General features: G+C 40.8%; 2 protein-coding genes across 7 annotated transcripts in view; one reads left to right on the forward strand and one right to left on the reverse strand.

The window, feature by feature from the left end:
• RASSF5 (Ras association domain family member 5) overlaps positions 1-2,880 on the forward strand; it is a 99,757-nt gene extending 96,877 nt beyond the window's left edge. For both annotated transcript variants that reach the window (XM_060178769.1, XM_060178770.1), the window contains one exon: positions 518-2,880. In XM_060178769.1, the coding sequence (XP_060034752.1) occupies positions 518-670 (153 nt within the window). In that variant the 3' untranslated portion in view covers positions 671-2,880. The remainder of the gene's footprint in view (positions 1-517) is intronic.
• EIF2D (eukaryotic translation initiation factor 2D) overlaps positions 809-18,524 on the reverse strand; it is a 35,529-nt gene continuing 17,813 nt past the window's right edge. For 3 of the 5 annotated variants that reach the window (XM_060178768.1, XM_060178766.1, XM_060178765.1), the window contains 2 exons: positions 14,613-14,787; positions 12,095-12,291 (listed from right to left, as the gene is read on the reverse strand). In XM_060178768.1, coding sequence (XP_060034751.1) covers positions 12,253-12,291; positions 14,613-14,787 — 214 coding nt within the window. In that variant the 3' untranslated portion in view covers positions 12,095-12,252. Of the gene's footprint in view, positions 937-12,094; positions 12,292-14,612; positions 14,788-18,524 lie in introns of those variants that run through there. The other 2 variants (XM_060178767.1, XM_060178764.1) reach the window with 1 other exon arrangement.

The raw sequence follows: 18,524 nt of genomic DNA on the forward strand, positions 1-18,524 counted from the left end.
TTAGTCTAAGAGAAGTCAGACTTGCCTTTTGCCCTGAGAAGTAAAGACCCCTCTTCAGGTTCTGGCCAACAGGCTCTGCAGCACTTTGCACGTGACAAGTTGAGTCTGCATTGCCTGACAGCAAATGAGAAAACAGGCTGAGGAGAGTAGCTGATGTGCCCAGTGTCACATGGCTTGAGTAAAGCTCAAATGCACTTCATTTCTCCTTCATTTGCACCATGCTGGGAGCCAGGACTGAACTGCCCAAAGCAGGGGCCCAGAGCAGGTCAGCAGGGACCCTGTCCAATATCACCATTATAAGTTTGGCTGCTGTAGAGAAAATGTAAGGTTATTTATTCTCAAAACGAGCAAGTAAGTCTTATGGAATCAGAAACTCTTAGTCAGAAATTCCACTGCTGGTGTTACATGCGAAACCTATGCCTATGTACAAACTGAAGCTAGATATGGGCTCTCAGGTTATTATTCAGTTTGTAACTAGTCTCCTATTTCTCTCCCCTGCCTTCCTCTCACCTGATAGTGGGATGCCTTCTCCATCCCTGAGCTCCAGAACTTCCTAACAATCCTGGAAAAAGAGGAGCAAGACAAAATTCAACAAGTGCAGAAGAAGTATGACAAGTTTAGGAAGAAACTAGAAGAAGCCTTAAGAGAATCCCAGGGCAAGCCTGGCTAACCGGTCTTTCTTCCTCTCCCCATGCCCATGGATTTATTTTTACTATTAATTATTTTGCAACAGACACTTTTTCTCAGGACACCTCTGGTAGGTACATTTGTGCCCAGCCAGCCAGACTCTGGTGGCCACATGCTTGTGAGGGATTGTGCCCTTCTGCACACTGCCACGAAGCAGCAAGACCTTCAGTCATCCTCGTGCCATCTGCAAGCCTTTCACAAACCAAATAGTTGTCTCTCTCATTACCAAACTGGAACTGTTCACACTAGCTGAAAAAAGAGAGAGAAAAGGTTTCAGAGCTCTGTGTTCTTTTACTGGTTTTCATTCTTCAGTTCTCACTTTGCCACCACAGTACCTTTATTTATAAGTCAGAAGTTATAGTGTATTCCTCAGCAGGTCTGAACTAAGCCCTGAGAAGCAGAATAGTGCTCATAAAAAGGATTGCCCCTCTGTCTCAAGGTGCTCATTATTCATGCTTAAGAGAAGGTCATAAAGACAATGGCCACGATGCTCAGGTAAGGAGCACCAAAGCTGAAGTCAGCCCAGACATTTCCAGAAAAGCTGCAGCCTGCCCTGGCCTCATCACCCAAGAGTCTGTGCTTATGTAAACCCAAAGGCATCTGCATCTGCATCTGTGTGGTACTAGGCAACTGTTTAAGTTACCAGATTAAATTTAATATTAACATCATTCTCATGTGTTCCCATCAAAGGGAAACCAGCCATTTATGTTAAATGACAAGCATGGAAATCAGATTGTCAGTGGGAGCCCAAAAGCACTGCTGAGAACTATGCCCAGGCTGTCTCCAGCTTCCCCCCACACACTGGAAAATAAGAGAGGGTCTGCCTGACTTGGTTTCCCCCTTGCCCTCCTGCACTGCCTCTCTTTTCCCACTGGGATTCCAGAATTCATCCCCAGATGCTGCCAGAGGAATTGCCTTGGTTACAGAGGGGCAATCTTCCACTCAGCCAACCCAGAGACTTTTCTATAAGAAGCACAGGCCATGATGCTATAGGCTCAGTGAGCACAGGCCATGATGCTATAGGCTCAGTGAGCTTTCAAGCCTGGCCTCTCCACTGACTTCAGTGCCTTTTTGTTTTCCGAGAAAGGAGTAGGGTGTGATTGCTTGAAGCCCTATTGCTGGCTTGCTATCAGGAAATGGACAGCAGCAGTGTGGGTGGGGGACAAGACCAGGAGAGCCCTCCATCACTGAGTTCCTAGGCTTTGACTTCAAGAAATGAATTCAAACAATATTGACAGGGAAGATCAGATTTCCCGCTCTACATTTGTAATGTATGCACTCAACCAGGTGCACCACCACCTGGCCCCTCCCACTCTACATTTGTACTGCCTTCTTGGTTAGGTTCTTAAACTTCAAAGAATAAAAAAATCATATAACTCAAGTAGCCAGGCTGCAAAAACATTCCAGTGCAGAGGGACAAGGACTGGTTTTCCAATCCAGCCTCTGAGAAACCATTTCTTTGCTGTCCTTTGCCTTGCCAAGTTCCACTAGGGTTGCTTCAAGCCCAAGTTTCTTTGTGTATCCTCTGACGTTCCCTCGCTGACCTTTGCTAAGTCCCTACCACCTAAGGAGGTTCGATCCCACGTGAGCTACGTACTGTCCTTAGAGTTGCAAAAGCAAGATAAGCTAGCAGGTTTAGAAGGTTTTTTGAAACCACAAAAAGCTCTGGATATCTCATTTCATACTCAGCCTTATCACTTCCATCAGAAAAAAAAAAAAAGTTTCTCTCCTCCTGCTGTATATTACAAGGAGTGGATAGAGAGTTCTTTTCCCTTCATGCTGCATGTCTTTAACATGAATAGAAGGTACAGCTCCTGCTGCAACTGCTGTGAATGCTGCTGAGAATCTCCTGCTGATGGGGATGGCTATTTTATTTTTGAGAAAGAAATCCATGTACAAATATACATAAAGGCATAGTGCTATATATAAAGAGGTGGGATGTTTATTTAATAAGAAAATTATGGGGAAATTCAGATTTTATCTAAATTAGTTAGACCCTAAAGCCACACAGAGGACTTGAGCCTCTGAAGTGTGTGTGGAAAGTATCTCTCCCCTCCCCAAGGTGGGTATGACTGATGGTAGTGCCTTCTATCATTGTGTTGTCCAGTGTGCCCATGTTCATTTTCAGGATATTTTCTTTTTAAATGTCTTATATGGGTTTTTTTATGTAATAAAAACTTGTTGCAAAAATTACTCAGGCTAGAGATGTCTTCCTTAAATTTAGCTGTGAGGAAAATGGCATCTGGGAAAGAGGGTGGGAACAGAGTACAGCACACACACACTTCTTGACAAAGGCAGACTTTGTTCTAGAAACAAATAGGAATGAGGTGACTGTTCAAACACATTTGAGGCACTTGTCCAAAGTCATGGGACTGCAGAGTGCTACCTAGTGACTGGCTGTTGTATATCTCCATGGAGCTGGAGAGGAAAGCAACTTATTGCAGGAGACAAAGAGGTAGAAAAGAGGGAGCCAGGCGGTAGCGCAGCAGGTTAAACGCATATGACGCAAAGCACAAGGACCTGTGTAAGGATCCCCCATGTAACAGTATATGAGGGCACAGGTTTAAGCCCCTGTTCTCTGCCTGCAGGGGAAAGCTTCATGACTGGTGAAGCAGTGCTGCAGGTATCTCTCTCTCTCACCCTATCTTCCCCTTCCCTCTCAGTTTCTTTACTTTTTTTTTTTCTTTTTCTTTTTTGCCTCCAAGGTGGGGCTCGGTGCTGGCACTACAAATGCACTGCTCCTAGGGGCCTTTTTTTTTTTTTTTCCATTTTATTGTATAGGACAGAGATAGGAGGGGGAGAAAGATACGTGCAGACCTGCTTTATGGCTTGTGAAGCATCCCCCATTCCAAGGGCTCTCCACCTGCAGGGAGAAGCTTCAAAAGCAGTGAAGCATGTCTGCAGATATCTACCTTTCTATCTCCCCTTCCCCTTCTCAATTTCTCTCTCTCTTATCAAATATCACAAAAAGGTGGGGGGAAGGAAATAATGGCCACTGGGAGTGGTGGATTTGTAACACCAAACCCCAGCTATCATTTTGGTGCCAATAAAATAAAATTAAATTAAAAAGGGGGGAGGGGAGAATCCAAGATAGGAGTGTGTCTTTAAAGGTATATAATCATCTCACCTAGAGGAAAAGGGTTAGAAGACCAAATGGTCCTTTCACATTAACATCCATCAAAGTAGCATCTTAGTCATCATGGAAATAAATGGATTAAAAAGTATTGAACACACACAATACAATGGGTGTCCTCATGTTGCAGAGTTCCCAAGTGGTCATCCAGCTTCCTCCCTCTAGGAGAGGGTACAACAGACATTCTTAAAAATATCCAAAGCATGTCTCAAAAAAAGTGTATCTTTCGGCAAGTTTATCAAAACTTAGAAATGAACCAAAGCATCTGCTTTTCATGAAACTAGTGATAGGTAGCACTGAGAAGTTCATATAGCTTGTTGTCATATAGTACACAGAAAAACAGAATTTGATTTTTTCGGACTTCCGGAGGCGGAGCTATGAGCAGCAGATCGCTTTCTCTCCTCTCCTCTCCTCTCCCGGATCAACTAGGAATACCAAAGGAGACCACCCGGGACCGAAACAAGACAGGACTAGAATGACCACAGAAACCCAGTAAATCACCCGTGAGTACAAACACGAGTGGCTGGTGACAGAGAGGAGAGAGGGGCCTAAGGAGAGATTAAGTGACTGCTAACAGTTCGACAGTTTGTCAGTGGAGACACCACCTCCAGTCTGCTCCACCAACAAGGGGACAGCTGAAGGGAGGAAAGGACTCCCCAGAGACTCACCAAGTGCAACTCTGAGTCTCCAATGCTACTACCCTCAGAATCTGGAGCAGCAACAGGGAGGGACACCAGGGTACAGAGATCTAACCGGGAAACTCAGGAGAAGACCTATAACTCGGTGGCATAGCTGAGGGGCTGTGAAAGTCTCTTTGCATAACCACTGGATTATCTCTGCCACACCCTGCTTTATCTCTTGGTCAGGAGTCAGTGATTATGCTAAGAGGCTATTGATAGTTTAAAAGCCCTCAGGCTCCCATAGCCTACAGGGGGGAAAAAAAAAAAGGCTTTTACACCACTGAACTCCAACTCAGGGATTGAAAAAACTGTTAACTTATATAAAATGGTTAAAACAACAAGAAAAAATATTGGAGACTCGAACCAGGACAAGAGTCCAGCTAAAAGTCCTCCAGAGGGTGAAGCACAAAACAATGAGTTCAACATCCAAACATTAGCTAAGGAAATAATAACAGGAGTGAGTAAAGAATTTGAAAAAATTGTAATCAGAAATGCAGGAACAACAAATGAGAATATGGAAGAAAATTCTAATAATCTCATGGTTATTAGAGAGCTGAAAGCTGAAATCGCTGAGCTAAGAAGGCAACTAGCTGAACAAGCTAAAACAGTATCAGAGCAGGGCAACAAAATAGATGAACTCCAGAAAGCAGTAGAGGGCAGAGAGAATAGAATCAATGAGGCTGAAGACAGAATTAGCAAGATTGAGGATGAATTAGAGACAACTAAAAAAGAGGTAAGAGATGTCAAAAAGAGATTAAGAGATGCTGAAAACAACAACAGAGTCCTATGGGATGACTTCAAAAGAAACAATATACGCATTATTGGCTTACCAGAGGAAGAAAGAGAAGAGGAGGAAGAAAGCGTTCTCCAGGCCATAATAGCTGAAAATTTCTCTAGTCTAGACAACACCAAAGACATAAAGATTCAAGAAGCCCAGAGGGTCCCAAACAGAATTAACCCAGACCTAAAGACACCAAGACATGTCATACTTAGAATGGAAAGGAATAAGGATAAAGAAAGGATCCTCAAGGCTGCAAGAGAAAAACAAAGAGTCACCTACAAAGGAAAACCCATAAGATTAGCAGCAGACTTCTCCATACAAACATTACAGGCCAGAAGAGAATGGCAAGATATCTATCGAGTGCTCAATGAGAAAGGCTTTCAGCCAAGAATACTATATCCTGCTAGATTGTCATTCAGACTAGATGGAAGCATCAAAACCTTCTCAGACAAGCAACAGTTGAAGGAAGCAACCATCACCAAGCCTGCCCTGAAAGAAGTTCTGAAAGGTCTCCTATAAACAACCAGACCACCACAAATAGGACATATATCAAAACACTCTAAAACTCTACAAAAATGGCGTTAAAATATCTTCAATCTTTGATATCAATAAATGTCAATGGCCTGAATTCACCTATTAAAAGACACAGAGTAGGAAAATGGATCAGAAAACACAACCCAACAATATGTTGTCTACAGGAAACTCACCTAACTCAACAAGACAAACACAGACTTAAAGTGAAAGGATGGAAAACTATCATTCAAGCCAATGGCCCACAAAAAAGGGCAGGAACAGCTATTCTCATATCTGACATGATAGACTTTAAAATACATAAGATTAAAAAAGATAGGAATGGACACCACTTAATGCTCAGAGGATCAGTCAATCAAGAGGACTTAACAATTATTAATATCTATGCACCCAATGAGAAGCCATCTAAATACATCCAACTTCTACTGAAAGAGCTACAGCAATATATTAACAGTAACACAATCATAGTAGGGGACTTCAATACTCCACTATCTCAACTTGACAGATCATCCAGGCAGAAAATCAGTAAAGACATAAGGGAGCTAAATGAAGAGACAGATAAACTAGAACTATTGGACATTTTCAGAGTCATTCATCCCAAGAAACTGGAATACACATTTTACTCAAATCCACATGAATCATTCTCAAGGATAGACCATATGTTAGGCCACAAAGACAGCATCAGCCTATTCAAGAGCACTGAAATCATCCCAAGCATCTTCTCAGACCACAGTGGAATTAAACTAACACTTAACAATCAACAAAAGATTAGTAACAGTGCCAAAATGTGGAAGCTCAACAGTACACTTCTTAACAACTTCTGGGTCAAAGAGGAAATCAAGGAAGAAATCAAAATGTTTCGAGAGTTCAATGAAAATGAAGACACAAGCTATCAAAATATTTGGGACACAGCTAAAGCAGTCCTAAGAGGGAAGTTCATAGCTATACAAGCACACATTAGGAAACAAGAAAAGGCACAAATAAACAGCCTGATTGCACATCTTAAAGACCTAGAAGAAGAACAACAAAGGAATCCTAAAGCAACCAGAAGGACAGAAATCACTAAAGTTAGGGCAGAAATAAATAACATTGAGAATAGGAAAACCATACAAAAGATCAATGAAAGTAAATGTTGGTTCTTCGAAAGAGTAAACAAAATCGACAAACCTTTAGCCAGACTCACAAAACAAAAAAGGGAGAAGACCCAAATAAATCGGATAGTAAATGAAAGAGGAGAAATCACAACAGACACTGCAGAAATTCAACATATCATGCGAGGCTTCTATGAACAACTATATGCCACCAAGCTAGAGAACCTGGAAGAAATGAATGATTTCCTAGATACCTACCAACTTCCAAAACTAAGTAAAGAGGAAGTGGATAACGTGAACAGGCCCATCACAGCTAATGAAATTGAAACAGTTATCAAAAATCTCCCCAAAAATAAAAGTCCTGGACCAGATGGTTTTACAAATGAATTCTACAAAACTTTCAAAGAAGAACTAATACCTCTACTTTTAAAAGTCTTCCAGAAGATTGAAGACACTGGAATACTCCCTGCCAGCTTCTATGAAGCCAACATCACCCTGATACCAAAAGCAGACAGGGACACAAAAAGAAAAAGAAAACTACAGATATTGATCTCTGATGAACATAGATGCGAAAATATTGAACAAAATTCTAGCCAACCGGATACAGCAGTATATCAAAAAAATTGTTCATCATGGCCAAGTGGGGTTTATCCCAGGCATGCAAGGTTGGTTTAATATACGTAAATCAATCAATGTGATCCACCACATCAACAAAAGCAAGACCAAAAACCACATGGTCATATCAATAGATGCAGAGAAAGCCTTTGACAAAATACAACATCCCTTTATGATCAAAACACTACAAAAAATAGGAATAGATGGAAAATTCCTGAAGATAGTGGAGTCTATATATAGCAAACCTACAGCCAACATCATACTCAATGGTGAAAAACTGGAAGCATTTCCACTCAGATCAGGTACTAGACAGGGCTGCCCACTATCACCATTACTATTCAACATAGTGTTGGAAGTTCTTGCCATAGCAATCAGGCAGGAGCAAGGAATTAAAGGGATACAGATTGGAAGAGAAGAAGTCAAACTGTCCTTATTTGCAGATGACATGATAGTATACATGGAAAAACCTAAGGAATCCAGCAAGAAGCTTTTGGAAATCATCAGGCAATACAGTAATGTGTCAGGCTATAAAATTAACATTCAAAAGTCAGTGGCGTTCCTCTATGCAAACACTAAGTTAGAAGAAATTGAAATCCAGAAATCAGTTCCTTTTTCTATAGCAACAAAAACAATAAAATATCTAGGAATAAACCTAACCAAAGAAGTGAAAGACTTGTATACTGAAAATTATGAGTCACTACTCAATAAAGAAATTGAAAAAGACACAAAGAAGTGGAAAGATATTCCATGTTCATGGGTTGGAAGAATTAACATCATCAAAATGAATATATTACCCAGAGCCATCTACAAATTTAATGCTATCCCCATCAAGATCCCAAGCACATTTTTTAGGAGAATAGAACAAATGCTACAAATGTTTATCTGGAACCAGAAAAGACCTAGAATTGCCAAAACAATCTTGAGAAAAAAGAACAGAACTGGAGGCATCACACTGCCAGATCTCAAACTATATTATAGGGCCATTGTCATCAAAACTGCTTGGTACTGGAACATGAACAGACACACTGACCAGTGGAATAGAATTGAGAGCCCAGAAATGAGGCCCCACACCTATGGACATCTAATCTTTGACAAAGGGGCCCAGACTATTATATGGGGGAAGCAGAGTCTCTTCAACAAATGGTGTTGGAAACAATGGGTTGAAACATGCAGAAGAATGAAGCTGAATCACTGTATTTCACCAAATACAAAAGTAAATTCCAAGTGGATCAAGGACTTGGATGTTAGACCAGAAACTATCAGATACTTAGAGGAAAATATTGGAAGAACTTTTTTCCGCATAAATTTTAAAGACATTTTCAATGAAACGAATCCAATTACAAGGAAGACTAAGGCAAGTATAAACCTATGGGACTACATCAAATTAAAAAGCTTCTTCACAGCAAAAGAAACCGCTACCCATATCAAGAGACCCCTCACAGAATGGGAGAAGATCTTTACATGTCATATATCAGATAAGAGTTTAATAACCAACATATATAAAGAGCTTGCCAGACTCAACAACAAGACAACAAATAACCCCATCCAAAAATGGGGGGAGGACTTGGACAGAATATTCACCACAGAAGAGATCCAAAAGGCCGAGAAACACATGAAAAAATGCTCCAAGTCTCTGATTGTCAGAGAAATGCAAATCAAGACAACAATGAGATATCACTTCACTCCTGTGAGAATGTCACACATCAGAAAAGGTAACAGCAGCAAATGCTGGAGAGGGTGTGGGGTCAAAGGAACCCTCCTGCACTGCTGGTGGGAATGTCAATTGGTCCAACCTCTGTGGAGAACAGTCTGGAGAACTCTCAGAAGGCTAGAAATGGACCTACCCTATGACCCTGCAATTCCCCTCCTGGGGATATATCCTAAGCAACCCAACACATCCATCCAAAAAGATCTGTGTACACATATGTTCTTGGCAGCACAATTTGTAATAGCCAAAACCTGGAAGCAACCCAGGTGTCCAACAACAGATGAGTGGCTGAGCAAGTTGTGATCTATATACACAATGGAATACTACTCAGCTGTAAAAAATGGTGACTTCACCGTTTTCAGCTGATCTTGGATGGACCTTGAAAAAATCATGTTGAGTGAAATAAGTCAGAAACAGAAGGATGAATAGGGGATGATCTCACTCTCAGGCCGAAGTTGAAAAACAAGATTAGAAAAGAAAACACAAGTCGAACCTGAAATGGAATTGGAGTATTACACCAAAGTAAAAGAGTGGGTGGGTGGGTGGGTGGGGAGAATACAGGTCCATGAAAAATGATGAATGAAATAGTGGGGGTTGTATTGTTAAATGGGAATCTGGGGAATGTTATGCATGTAAAAAAAAAAAGAAAGAAAGAAAGAAGTAGAAACGCAAAGCAGAAATTGACTGAGTTTGGAGTATGGCACCAAAGTAAGAAAGCAGAAGTACACTAGAGTTTGCAGTGAGTACCTCCCTAATACTTCCTCTCCACTTTTCCAAGCTTTGGGTCCATGATTGCTCAACAATTTGTTTGGCTTTGTATGTTAACTCTCTTTTCAGTCACCAGGTTCCAGGTGTCATCAGGATGCCGGCCAGACTTCCCTGGATTGAAGACCCCACCAATATGTCCTGGAGCTCCGCTTCCCCAGAGACCCACCCTACTAGGGAAAGAGAGAGGCAGACTGGGAGTATGAACCGACCAGTCAACGCCCATGTTCAGCGGGGAAGCAATTACAGAAGCCAGACCCTCCACCTTCTGCAACCCACAATGACCCTGGGTCCATGCTCCCAGAGGGATGGAGAATGGGAAAGCTATCGGGGGAGGGGGTAGGATATGGAGATTGGGCGGTGGGAATTGTGTGGAGTTGTACCCCTCCTATCCTATGGTTTTGTCAATTAATCCTTTCTTAAATTAAAAAAAAAAAAAAAACAGAATTTATTCCACAGCCACCCCTGCCCTCCTCTACATACCAAGGATGTTATAAAGAGGAAAGGGGGAAAGGCTCAATGCAGTTGTGTCACCATTACTGGAAAATCCAAACACAGGTCTTGATAGCAGAATTCTGGAGTAGACTACAGTTAAGAGATGGTGTTTATTTTAGATCCAGCCCTGCTATTTCCTGACTTTGTCTTTAACAGGGATTCATAAGGCAAGACACAACCTCTTCTGAAACTCTTTCCAAGACTGAGCAAAGTTTGTCTTTATAGGAACACTTTATTTCATTATAACCATCTATTCCATACTCCCTCAGATTGAATGCTAATTATCCAAATGTTTCTTTGTATAAAATCAAATTTGGTAGAGCCACTGTAAAAACAGGAAAGTCTCATCTGCCTAAACTCTGAACAGCCTATTCAGTCTTAAAAGCATAGGAGGAACTAAACCACTGAAACCATGGAAATGGAAAAGGTATTCCACTACACCTTCTTCTGATATATACATATATATTTGTTTTTGTTGCCACTGGGGATTTACTGCTGTGGACTCACTTTTTTTTTTTTTTTTTTTGTCACTGAGGCTTGCTGCCTAGCAAATCCACCATTCCTGGTGGACAATTTTGTTTTCTTTTTTCCATTTTCCAAAGAGACGGAAATTGAGAGAGAAAAGGGCAACGGAGAGGGAGATGCCTTTAGCACTGCTTCAATACTTGTGAATCTTCCCCCCTACAAGTGGGAACCAGAGCTTTGTTTGTTGTTTTGCTATTAATAGTTTATTGGAAGATTCTAAGATTACAATGTATAGTTCCACACCATATCCACTACCAAAGTTCTGTATCACCACCTCCCAAAGATAAATACCATAGTTCTTATAAATCTTACAAACTGTTTGCATCTGCTTTGTTTGGATTTTTTTGTTTGTTTCAGTTTTGTCAAGTTCATGCAAATCAGATCTCTATATTCCACATGAGTGAAACCATCTGGTAGTTGTCTTCTGTTTATTTTGCTAAGATTAATCACCTCCAGTGCAGTCCATTTTGAATACAAAGTTCAATATTTCTTTTTCTTTTCTTTTTTTACCTGTTCATCTCTGGCTTATAGTGGTACAGGGGATTGAACCTAGGACTTTGGAGCCTCAATCTCTTTGCATAACCATTATGCTATATACCCTTACCTAGGGACCAGGGCTTTGAACCCAGGTCTTTGCACATGGCAATGTGTGCACTCTAGTGTGTGACCTCACTTTCTTTTCCCCAAATAGAAAGATACCACAACACCAAAGCTTCCTCCAATATGGTGGTGGTGGTGGTGTGTGTGTACGGGGGGTGGGGGGGTGGTGGTCAGGCGTAAGCACATGACAGACCAGGGATACTGTCCAGGTGAGCAATCTTTCCAACCCCTCTTCTTTTGGTTTAAAATGACTTATACAGGAGAGATAGTTCATCCTGTTAAAGCACCAGCTTACATGTGTGAGGTCTCATAGAGGTACAGGTTCAATCCCTGCCATCACCTTATGCCAGAACTGAATAGTGCTCTGGTCCTTTCTTCTCCTCTTTCACATTCTCTCTCGTAATAAATCATTTTTAAAAATGCATCTGGCTTGAAAATACAGCTCAACATTTTAGTTAAATGGAGAAAATGAGTAAAATCATATTTAGAAGAGAATAAAAGTTTATTTTAGTAAAGAACTATATTTTTATTTATAAATGCTGAAAATGCTCATATAAATTACCAGCCTGGAGCTTGAATTTTCACTCTATTCACTGCATGAAAAGTCTGTCACTTCTTCTTGCCAGGTTTGGGGGCCTTCTCTAGGCCTTGGATATATTTTCGAGGAAGATGATACTCTTCTACAATACAAAAAAGCAGACACTCCTCAGTGGACATGAGCTTGCTCTCCTCCTGCCTTCTACCTCTTCCTCTTTGTTACAATGTCACTTTCTGGTCCCAAACTCCATGGGCCCCTGATCTGCACAGCTAACTTAGTCCTGCAGTGTCTCATTCTTGTTGCCAATCTTCTGTCCAGATAGTTTCCATCATGTGATCTCAACTTCTATACCCAGCTCAAACTGAACTCCAATGAGAAGTTCTGGGGTGAAGCATCTAGCCTGCCACCTCAATGCTGAAGTATGTATCTCAGGAATTTTCACACTGGTAGCTACTTTCTAGGTGTTCTTCAGGCACTTATAATTTATTCATAAATACATGTGTCTGTTTTAGTCATGTCTGTCTCTATTTTCCTCTGTATTTCTTCATATGGGGGGGGGCAATCTTTATTTAAAGATAAATTGCAGTGCACTGCATTAAGCCATGACATGAATTTCTGGTTGAGCATTTACTGTGTGCCAGATCTTGATAAAGGGAAAGCACAGGTGAATCTTGGACTGTTGGTGGTATATTACACTAAAGCAAAGAACTCTGGGGGAGGAGGGTAAAGGAGGCAGTGAAAATGGAAAGGACATTTAGTCCTGGTGTGTGAAAGAAAAGGATGTAGGGCAGTTGTAGTCTGAGATGAGAATGTTTATTAGGCACCTATCATGGGGAGATGAGGATTGTACTCATATGTCAGTGAATGTACTGTAAACCATTAATCTCCACCAAAAAATAAATAAAATAACAGTAATAATAATTTGGAGGGAAACAGCAAGTTCTCTATCTCAGGTATGCAGTCTAGCAATAACTCAGACATCAGAGATTGAAAATCAGCCAAATTGCAGATATTGCCAGAAATATAAGTGGGAAGTACTGTGCTAGCAATCTTTGAAATGCTAATTTAAGAAAATTGAGGTGGGGGAAAATGAAACATGCTCTGAGATAGGATTCCTGTGAGCTAGGCTCATAAGCCTTTAAAGTCAGACTCTGGCTGGAGAAATAGCTTAATGGTTATGGAAAAAAAAAAAAAAACACCTTTCATGCCTGAGGCTTCAATGTTCTAGGATCAGTCCCTAGTATCACCATAAGCTAGTTAAGCATTACTTTGTTTTAAAAAAATAAAAAATAAAGTCAAACAGACTCATGTTGTGGGAAAGCATGTTCAGTGAGGGCAAAACACAGAGACCAGAGGCATGAGGTCTGGGGTTGTGGGAACTACTAGAAAGCCTGAATGGAAGACTGGGGTTGGACCAAGAGGGATTTATTTATTAAATTTAGACATTTTCCTGAAAGCACAGGAAAAAGATAGAAAAAAAATTTAGAGGGGAGTGACATGATCATATTTGTTTTTGAGAACAACTGTAGGCTGAGTGACACTCAGAGTTGGCAGAAAGAACTGAGGCTCTGGAGTCTGACAAAACAAAGTTCAGGGGCTGGGTGGTGGCGCACCTGGTTGAGTGCACATATTACTATGTGCAAGGACACAGGTTCGAGCCCCTGTTTCCCACCTACAGGGGAAAAGCTTTGCAAGTGGTAAAGCAGAGCACAGCGCTCCCTCTCTCTCTCTCTCTCTGTCTGTCTCCCCCTTACCTCTTGATTTCTGGCTGTCTCTATCCAATAAATAAATAAAGATGAAAAAAAAGTTCAGAACCCAGCTGCAACACTCAATAGCTGGATACTTCTCTCTTTTTTTTTTTAAACTTTTTATTTTATTTTATTTATTTATTCCCTTTTGTTGCCCTTGTTGTTTTATTGTTGTAGTTATTATTGTTGTTGTCATTGTTGGATAGGACAGAGAGAAATGGAGAGAGGAGGGGAAGACAGAGAGGAGGAGAGAAAGATAGACACCTGCAGACCTTCTTCACCACCTGTGAAGCGACTCCCCTGCAGATGGGGAGCCGGGGTTCAAACCAGGATCCTTATGCCGGTCCTTGTGCTTGCTTGTGCTTTGCGCCACCTGCGCTTAACCCGCTGCGCTACAGCTCGACTCCCTGGATACTTCTCTGAACCTCAATTTCCTCATCTATAAAACAGAAGCAGTCCTGTAGTCACTGTGATTAAGCGAAAGGGTGCCTTAAAAAGCCCAGAAAGATCACAGAATGGTGAGTTCAGCAAATGTTCTTTGAAAAGAGAGAATTGTTCTAAAAGTATGGTAGAGGGGTTAGGAGGTAGCTCACCCACTTGGGTGCATTTCTATGCTCTACCTAGATACATAGATAACTAGGGTGAGTTGAGTTGGGAACATTCCCCTACTCCCCTATTTAGACCACTGTTTCTGCTTTCTAGAGGAGATACTCACCAAGCAACAGCCAGCCAAGGTGGTGGACCTGGTTTCCCTGGATCTGGACTTGCAGGCTGTCCTTGGTACCAGGGGCAGGAGTGACAGTAGTGCTGGCCTGGCATCGCTGCTGGAGAATGGCAGCCACTGAGCATGGGTCGAGTCCATAGACCTCCAAATTCCGGACCACAGTGACCTAGGGGGACAGAAAAGTGACCATGGTTGCAGACCATATGTAACCCATCCAGAGGGTCTTCTGGAGCCTCAGCATACTCCCTATCCTTTATGTTCACCATCACTATAACCAATTACACTTCATCCCAATAAATTTTTTTGTACTTCTATATTGATTCTATATAATATATTTTAAATATAGTGGGATAAATATCTCTCTCACATATAAACATATACATTTTTTTTTATCATCACAGGCTGACTTTTTCAAAAAGAAAGAGAGAAAGGCAGCACAGCACCAACACTTCGTCCAGTGCAGTAGGGACTGTACTTGAACTTGGTGATGGGCGTGTCAAAAGCTGATACCCTCCCAGCTGAACTACCTCCTTGGCACCATATACTTTTAAGTTTTTTTTTCATTATGAATAATTTAAAACATAAACGTACAACAACAAAATGAGGAGCTCCTTATGTATTCACCACCAATTTCAACATGGTCAACATTTTTTTTTTTTTTTTTGCTATCCCTGTTCCATGGTCAACTTTTACTCACATCTATTTCATCAACATCTATTCTCGTATTCCTTTACTCACATTCTCCTAGACCTAAGATCATTTCATCTACAAATATTTCCGTGTTTATTTCTGCAAGATAAAGGCTCTTTTTAACAAAAAACAAAACCTTCACACCTAAAAATGAATGAATAAAAACCCCTTGGGACTTCCAGAGATGGAGCTACAAGCAGCAGATCGCTTTCTCTCCTCTCCTCTCCTCTCCTCTCCCAGATCAACTAGGAATACCAAAGGAGACCACCTGGGACCGAAACAAGACAGGACTAGAATGACCACAGGAACCCAGTAAATCACCGGTGAGTACAAACACATGTGGCTGGTGACAGAGAGGAGAGAGGGGCCTAAGGAGAGATTAAGTGACTGCTAACAGTTCAGCAGTTTATCAGTTGAGACACCACCTCCACTCTGCTCCACCAACAAGGGGACAGCTTAAGGGAGGAAAGGACTCCCCAGAGACTCACCAAGTGTAACTCTGAGTCTCCATTGCTACTACCCTCAGAATCTGCAGCAGCAACAAGAGGGACACCAGGGGACAGAGATCTAACCAGGAAACTCAGAAGACCCATACCTCGGTGGCATAGCTGAGGGGCTATGAAAGTCTCTTTGCATAACCACTGGATTATCTCTGCCACACCCTGCTTTATCTCTTGGTCAGGAGTCAGTGATTAAGCTAAGAAGCCTATTGATAGTTTAAAAGCCCTCAGGCTCCCATAGCCTACAGGGAAGGAAAAAAAAAAGAGGAAATAAAGGAAGAAATCAAAATGTTTCCAGACTTCAATGAAAATGAAGACACAAGCTATCAAAATATTTGGGACACAGCTAAAGCAGTCCTAAGAGGGAAGTTCATAGCTACACAAGCACACATTAGGAAAGAAGAAAAAGCACAAATAAACAGCCTGATTGCATATCTTAAAGACCTAGAAGAAGAACAACAAAGGAACCCTAAAGCAACCAGAAGAACAGAAATCACTAAAGTTAGGGCAGAAATCAATAACACTGAGAATAGGAAAACCATACAAAAGATCAACAAAAGTAAATGTTGGTTTTTCAAAAGAGTAAACAAAATTGACAAACCTTTAGCCAGACTCACAAAACAAAACAGGGAGAAAACCCAAATAAATCAGATAGTAAATGAAAGAGGAGATATCACAACAGACACCGCAGAAATTCAACATATCATGCGAGGCTTCTATAAACAACTATATGCCACCAAGCTAGAGAACCTGGAAGAAATGGACGATTTCCTAGATACCTACCAACTTCCAAAACTAAGTCAAGAGGAAGTGGATAACGTGAACAGGCCCATCACAGCTAATGAAATTGAAACAGTTATCAAAAATCTCCCCAAAAATAAAAGTCCTGGACCAGATGGCTTTACAAATGAATTCTACAAAACTTTCAAAGAAGAACTAATACTTCTATTTTTAAAAGTCTTCCAGAAGATTGAAGACACTGTAATACTCCCTGCCAGCTTCTATGAAGCCAACATCACCCTGATACCAAGAGCAGACAGGACACAACCAAAAAAGAAAACTACAGACCAATATCTCTGATGAACATAGATGCGAAAATATTGAACAAAATTCTAGCCAACCGGATACAGCAGTATATTAAAAAGATTGTTCATCATGACCAAGTGGGGTTTATCCCAGGCATGCAAGATTGGTTTGATATACGTAAATCAATCAATGTGATCCACCACATCAACAAAAGCAAGACCAAAAACCACATGGTCATATCAATAGATGCAGAGAAAGCCTTTGACAAAATACAACATCCCTTTATGATCAAACCACTACAAAAAATGGGAATAGATGGGAAATTCCTGAAGATAGTGGAGTCTATATATAGCAAACCTACAGCCAACATCATACTCAATGGTGAAAAACTGGAAGCATTTCCACTCAGATCAGGTACTAGACAGGGCTGCCCACTATCACCATTACTATTCAACATAGTGTTGGAAGTTCTTGCCATAGCAATCAGGCAGGAGCAAGGAATTAAAGGGATACAGATTGGAAGAGAAGAAGTCAAATGCTCTCTATTTGTAGATGACATGATAGTATACACAGAAAAACCTAAGAAATCCAGCAAGAAGCTTTTGGAAATCATCAGGCAATACAGTAATGTGTCAGGCTACAAAATTAACATTCAAAAGTCAGTGGCGTTCCTCTATGCAAGCACTAAGTTAGAAGAAGCTGAAATCCAGAAATCAATTCCTTTTACTATAGCAACAAAAACAATCAAATATCTAGGAGTAAACCTAACCAAAGAAGTGAAAGACTTGTATACTGAAAATTATGAGTCACTACTCAATAAAGAAATTGAAAAAGACACAAAGAAGTGGAAAGATATTCCATGTTCATGGGTTGGAAGAATTAACATCATCAAAATGAATATATTACCCAGAGCCATCTACAAATTTAATGCTATCCCCATCAAGATCCCAAGCACATTTTTTAGGAGAATAGAACAAATGCTACAAATGTTTATCTGGAACCAGAAAAGACCTAGAATTGCCAAAACAATCTTGAGAAAAAAGAACAGAACTAGAGGCATCACACTCCCAGATCTCAAACTGTATTATAGGGCCATTGTCATCAAAACTGCTTGGTACTGGGACATGAATAGACACACTGACCAGTGGAATAGAATTGAGAGCCCAGAAATGAGGCCCCACATGTATGGACATCTAATCTTTGACAAAGGGGCCCAGACTATTACATGGGGAAAGCAGAGTCTCTTCAACAAATGGTGTTGGAAACAATGGGTTGAAACATGCAGAAGAATGATCCTAATGTGTTGAATGTTTCTACACTGAGTGCTAGATAGTGTTCTCATTCTTCACATTAGGAAAATCAGACAAAAAGTTATAAAGTCAGCTTTTTGCAGTGGCAGTACTGTAGCCAAAGAGATTTATCCAAGGTATGATTATTGCTAATTAAGACATTAAGTCATTTGTTCAAAGTTAAGCAGTGAGGCAAAGGTTGCATTTGAACCTACATCTCCAAATCTAAAGCTCATGCATGTAATCATACAATACTAGAAAATTCTTTTCTTTTGAACACAAGTCTGTCTTTGAATGACTTCTACCGTCTTCTCAAGGCCTACAGAATAAGACTTTTCCTTAGGACAAAAGGACAGATATACTCTCTTCCCTACAATTTATATTGCCAAGCTAAACAT

The sequence above is a fragment of the Erinaceus europaeus genome, chromosome 19 (assembly GCF_950295315.1).
Source record: "Erinaceus europaeus chromosome 19, mEriEur2.1, whole genome shotgun sequence".
Taxonomy (NCBI): domain Eukaryota; kingdom Metazoa; phylum Chordata; class Mammalia; order Eulipotyphla; family Erinaceidae; genus Erinaceus; species Erinaceus europaeus.